At 27.5% G+C, this 6,310-nt stretch overlaps 1 protein-coding gene across 2 annotated transcripts; it reads left to right on the top strand.

Annotated features, from left to right (window-relative positions):
• The first annotated feature begins 3,792 nt into the window (after positions 1-3,792).
• Positions 3,793-5,958, top strand: LOC130947311 (dormancy-associated protein homolog 3-like). Of its 2 annotated transcripts, none has more exons than XM_057875976.1 (3): positions 3,793-4,014; positions 4,407-4,576; positions 5,454-5,958. In XM_057875976.1, the coding sequence occupies exons 1-3, from the start codon at positions 3,894-3,896 to the stop codon at positions 5,565-5,567; spliced, it is 405 nt and encodes a 134-aa protein (XP_057731959.1). In that variant the 5' UTR covers positions 3,793-3,893; the 3' UTR covers positions 5,568-5,958. The 2 variants fall into 2 exon arrangements, with proteins under 2 accessions (XP_057731959.1, XP_057731960.1); XM_057875977.1 differs by having other exon boundaries at positions 3,800-4,014; positions 4,407-4,571.
• Positions 5,959-6,310: the final 352 nt, after the last annotated feature.

Raw genomic sequence — 6,310 nt, 5'->3', positions numbered from 1 at the left:
AATTTTTTTTTTGAAAAAATCCCGGCCCTTAGACATAAATTTCTTTATTTTTCTTTTCTTGATAATTAAGTGATTACTTTAGAAGCTAAGTTAGTTTTAACAAATGATGGGAGTCCTGCGTTGAAAAGTAAATGGAAGGAGGCTGTCAATTCCTGTTACCTTCTTAAGGTAGTGATTGATTCTTGAATGTCACTCTCTTGTGTCCGATGAGTCCAACGTCAATTTCTCAAAGAGCAATAATGGAAGAAAAAAGACACGCGCGATCAAGAAGGAACCAAGAGAAAGGGAAAGCAGACAGATCTCAGAAAAACAAAAACGGCAAATAAATATAATTAATGAAGAAAGCGACACCAATTTTCTGGCACTCCCTAATCATGTTCTTAATATAGCTTATGAATTATTATTGATGAGAAACTTTCTTTATTCACTTTTTATTTATTTATTTTTTTAAAGTTAGGAATGAGAGACAAATTTATGATTTTTAATAAGTGAACATAAAAAGAGTATACTATTTGAGATTCATCAATTACTTTTTAACCTTTTAACCTTTTACCCTTTCTCTTTTTTGATTTTGTATGATAGATGGATGGATAATGTTGTACCTGAGATGCACGACACGAAAATATAATAAACTGAAATAATAAAAATAAAAATTAAATAAATTACTAATTTTTTAATTTTTTAAAATGCGAAACATTTAAATTTTTTCGTTCAAAATATATAAAAATAAGTCGATTTACGAAAAGATTTAATTGTCTTATATTTTAAAAATAAAAAATATTTGTATATTTTTAATTAGTCAAATAATTATGAATAAGACATTAAAATTTGTAAATAAAAGCTAATTAAAAGTTTAAAACACATTAGAGTTCGAAATATCTCCTTCAATTGTACGTATTTAAAATGTTTATTGACTTATATCAAATTAAAAATATATATTTTTTAATATTGTCAAATACTTCCTTAAAAATAATATTTGTGGTGAATGTTATTGAATTGTCTCCCTCAACAAGAAGGAGAACACTCAAAACTCTTGCGAGTTGTTCCTCTTTAACAAAAATTCATTTAGCCAAATAGTAAACAATTTGTATTTTTTCACTGTTCATAAAAAGTTGAAAAGGGAATAAAACTGAAAACATAGACAATAAAACATATCAAAAATTAAATGTTTGTTCATTTTTATTTGTAACATCTTAATTTCATAAAAGGAAAAATTAATGTTAATGTATTAAGAGATATTAATTAATTGTGAAAAATGAATAATTTATATCAAATTATTACCAAGGACCTAAATGAACAAAAAAAAATACTATTTTTAATTGATCAATAAAAAATACTATACGTTATAAAAAATCTTTTTTACACATTGTTTGTTTGAATCTATAGAAAATGAAAGAAAAGAAAACTTTTGTAGAGAAAATGAATGAAAAACTTGTTTTATCTCGTTTGGATAGAAGAGAAAAAAAGATGGAAAAGAAAAAAGTTGCATGGGGCCATTTAATTTTTTTTCACCCATGACCTGCGAAGAAAACTGAAGAAGGAAGAAAAATTAATAGCAAAATGATTTATATATCCTTGAATTGTTTATGATTTGTGTATCATTTTATTATATAGTTTTTGACAAAAAAAATAGAATTTGTTTTTTTTGTTATAACATTTAAAAATTATTGAATAAAGAAGAAAATAAAAAAAATATTTATAAAAATAATATATTAAAATCTTAAACATTAAATTAAATAACTCATTTTTTTTGAAAAAATAACTTTAATACATTAGTAATGTATAATTTATATATAATATAAAAAGGGTATTAACGTAAATTTATTATACTTTCATTTTTTCTCCTCTTAATTTTCCTTCCATCTAAACAAATAAATTTTTTTTCTATTTTCTTTTTATTTATTTTCTCTTCATCTAAACAATATATAAAAAAATTTACTTTTCCTTCTATTTTCTTTCTTTTCATTTTTTTTTCTCTCATTTTATTTCCTTTCATCTTCCATCCTACATCCAAACATACTCTTACTCTGGTCCACGTTTTCTCTTTTTAAGATATGAGAAAAGTTAATCAATACTCAAAACCAAGTGTATATAAATAAGTCAGATTTAACAAGTAAAAAGGAAATTAACAAATAGAACAACTAGTAATAGGAAATACTATCTCCAATAATTATTTAAAAAAAAAAACATGATTAAATAAAGGGTAAACTATCAAAATCGCGCTTGATTTTTTATCACGCTGATAAAAATATATTTTAGTTTTGTTAATGGCAAAAATGTGTTAAGAAATATTTTAAAAGGCCATAAAATTACTCAATGTTAAATATATATTCTTAAAAATATTTTAGAGATTGAATTTTAATGTTTCAAAAGTATTATTAAAAAAATAGGATATTTTATTCTTAAAATTTAGTGATTTTACGTTAAGTATTTTTTTTGTTATTTATTTTTGTTAATGACAAAAAAAAAAGAAAAAAAAATATTTATTCGACTTTTTTATGTATTTTTTAAAATAGTTATATAAATAATTTTATAAAATTTTTTATTAAATATATAATTATTTTATTAAATATAAAAGTCGTTTATGATTTATAAAATATTAATATTTTTTATTATTTTTTTCAACATTTAAAACAATTTTAGTGGTTTACCGTTTACCGTTAAGTAAAATAAGTGAAACAAGTTGGTTTATCACTTGGGTAAACGGAGAAAAGGAAAATATACTTATACTATTAAAGCCGTATTAAGACATTTTCTTTTAAAGAAATTGTGTTGCAAAATTGTTTGATATAGAATTCCGTACAATATATGAGATATATATAATTCTATATACATCAACTTTGAAAATAAAAAGTATTAAACACTTAAAAGAAAATCTTATATGCATACCTAATGATTTTTAAAATAATTATGTTAATTAATTGTATAAATATATATTAAAATATAAAACATATATTAAAAATAAATTAAATAATATATATTTATATATAATATATATAATAATTAATTTAATAATTAATTTTTAGTGTATATATAATATTTTAATTTTTAAAATAAACGAAAAAATGATAGCCATGTGATGAAATCTTCATCTTTTTATTATAACAATTTCATTGACCTACACCGGCACAATAAATCACGCAAAAATTACTTATAATGAATTGAAAATTAGAGAAAAATAAAATGTAATAATAGTTCCTAAAGCAAACAAAAATTATAACAAAACCAAACAAAATTGACCTTTGTTGATTTTTAATAAATACAAAATTAATTTTGTTTATTATAAATAAATTTATTAATATTTTAAATTAATAAAACGATAATTTACTATTTTTACTTTTTTGTTATTTACCAGAAATAAGAATGAGAGGATGAGAGGTAGTTTAGAGAGTGAGAGGGAGTATAAAGCAAAGCAGTTAAGCAGTGTTATCTTATGTAAATAACACAAAAACAAAGGCCATTTTACTCGATTTCGGATAAAAGCCGTGGGCGTTTCGGAACAAACAAATTAGGCGAAAGTGGCCCGTCACGTGATGTCCCCGTTCCGCGCACACACAAAGCAACGTCACGTGTCACCCCCTTCCTCTTTAGAATCCCCATATTTTCGGGGGCCCACGTGGTACTCTCTCCTCTCTCAATTCTCAAACCTTATCTCTAGCAGAATCCAGATCCACCATCCACGTCATATCTCCCACCATCCCTCAAACCAACGGTTCAGATCAAATCAGAATCTCATCACCCGCTAGATCTTTAACGCTTCGTATTTACTCCCCTCGTTAAATATCAAACCCCCATGCTGCGTTTTCAAATACTCCAAAAACCTGGTAACTGCTTCGTTAGTTACTCTCTCTCCCCTTCACTGGGTTCTTATCAACTACGCTAAGCCTCACACTATGGGCCTCCTAGACCACTTGTGGGACGACACCGTCGCCGGTCCTCCTCCGGACAACGGCCTCGGCAAGCTCCGAAAGCACCACACCTTCGCTTTCAGATCTGCCTCCGGCACCGGCAAGGGTACGCACGCAACTGCACATAGATCATAATAATACTATTAACAACATACAATAATCTAATAGAAATCTGGAGTACTAACAAGCTATAACATGCTTGTTCAAAACAAGCGAAACAAGCATGTTATTAATTATCATGGACCATATAGCATAAACCTTAGCTCGATTTATGCTTTTGACCTTGAAACTTGCAGATCAAGATCTGAATTTTTCACGGTCATCGTCACAAAATTCACAATCACTTAGCCTGATTTTAATTTGCTTGACGTCACGATCCATTGAAGAAGAAATTTTGACGTATATATTATTATTGGAAATGAAAATGAAAATTTATGAGCTATGTGGCACACCTAAAGCGTTATATTGACGTTTCATTTGGTTTTGGTTGATGATCAGAATCGGAGACGGGGAACGTGAGATCGTACGGTGTAGAATCACCGGAGGATCCGGTGAAAGTGACACGTAGTATCATGATCGTGAAACCACCTGGCTACCAGAATCAGAGTGGATCCGCACCGGCTTCTCCCGCCGGTTCTACTCCTCCGGTGTCTCCGTTTTCCGGTAAGGTCGTTATCATATTTGTACTTTTTATATTGTTGATTTATTTATTATTGGAATACCAAAATAGTTTAGACTTTAGGATAATTCGGTGGCTCGGTGTAACAATTATAAAAAATATTACGTTCAAAATCAGTCGTCTGTATTTACATATATATATATATATATATATATATATATATATATATATATGTCGTTTAATTTGTTTTCAGTTTTTAACATGTATAGTTAATTTGATGACATAATTGTAGATTTTAGTATTTTACTAACAAATATCTTAGTTAAAATTACTTATTAGATTCTTTTAGATTTTTATATATTTCTTACACAATAATTATAGTGCTAGTTAAATTCTTCGATGATATTATTAGTATGAAAATTTGTGGATTGTATTAATTCCCAAGGCCTTGATTTTCTTAAAACTTTGTTGATGAAGCCGAGTGTGTAACGGGTGTTCTAGAATTGTGTAACGTAAGGGCCACAGGGGTAATATTGTCCTTTAGCGAGGCGCGTCAATAATTTTGTTTATAAATAAATGGATCGGGTGGTGGTGGTGATATATAAAAAGCTGAAGCTACTACTTACTTAGGAAGGGTGTTTTTGTCTCCTTTTAGCTATGCAGATGGGATATTGAAAAGGACGTACACCATGTGCTTATCTTATCCATGTATAGATGAATGTTAATATTTACATGACTACATATAATTAGCATATTCATTGAATCATTTCCTTTCCATGGACGCAACTTCAGATTTTGTTAGATGTAATTAGTTAATATACCCATCTTTATTATATGCTGAAACAAAATTATATATTTCCTTTTTATGCTAATTAACGTGTAATTTATTCTTAGATTATATATATAACGTGTATATGAATTTGTAGGAGGAAGTAGAGAGTCCTTTCGGTTTCGAAGAAGGTCGACCTCAGATGCGTACGAGAAGGCAGCGGGGCAAAACAGATCAAGCACTACTTCTCCTTTCGATGTGTGAGAAATGAAATGAGAGATCCTGGCCTCTTCGATCTTCCCTTGATGATGAGTGAACTGATGACTGAAGATATGTTTCTTTTTTTTTTGTCTCCTTCCTTTGGCCCTTTGCTCCATCCAGTTTTGTTAATAGTGGTCTTTTCCCCCTTTTGTATTATATTTTTTATTTTTTATATAATAATAATATATGTAGGTAGATAAATAATGTGGTTATACTACTTATTAGGAGTTTGAGATCCTGCGAGAGTTCATGCGAGCTACCTAGGTGTGTGGTTTAGCATCTAATAGGCTTAACTGTCTGTGCTGATGTTTTTTTCTTAAGATGTAAATATGGAAGTATAATGGGGTAGTAGTGGTGTATGATATTATATCATGTTATGTACATAGAGCTTTCCAAAGTTTCTGTGGTTCCTCTCTCTTTACCCTTATAGTATGAAAATAAATAAATAAATAAATAAATTTTCTTAAATAAATAAAATTAATACTCAATTTAGTCAATAAAATTTAAAGTCCAATTTAATTTTATCCTTAAAATTTTAGACTCAAATTGAACCGTAAATTTTATAATAGTAACTCGCAATAATTTTTGAACGTGACATATTAATTTGACATTAACTTGTGATTTAGATGGTAAAATTTTTAAATATAACTTGTTATTATGGTTTTTATGAAGATGTTAGAGAATTAATTAAATTTTTAAAAAATTTAGTAGATCTTAATTACATAGAATCTAAATAAAGAATTTAAATCTTAA

This window comes from Arachis stenosperma, chromosome 9, assembly GCF_014773155.1.
Source record: "Arachis stenosperma cultivar V10309 chromosome 9, arast.V10309.gnm1.PFL2, whole genome shotgun sequence".
Lineage (NCBI taxonomy): Eukaryota > Viridiplantae > Streptophyta > Magnoliopsida > Fabales > Fabaceae > Arachis > Arachis stenosperma.
The sequence above is the reverse complement of the archived record's forward strand: the minus strand, read 5'-3'. Positions and strand labels throughout refer to the sequence as shown.

Coding starts and splice junctions, on each gene's coding strand:
- LOC130947311 (XM_057875976.1), top strand. CDS start 3,894: ATGGGCCTCCTAGACCACTTGTGGGACGACACCGTCGCCGGTCCTCCT. Junction 4,015..4,406: donor TGCCTCCGGCACCGGCAAGG/GTACGCACGCAA, acceptor GTTGATGATCAG/AATCGGAGACGGGGAACGTG. Junction 4,577..5,453: donor TGTCTCCGTTTTCCGGTAAG/GTCGTTATCATA, acceptor ATGAATTTGTAG/GAGGAAGTAGAGAGTCCTTT.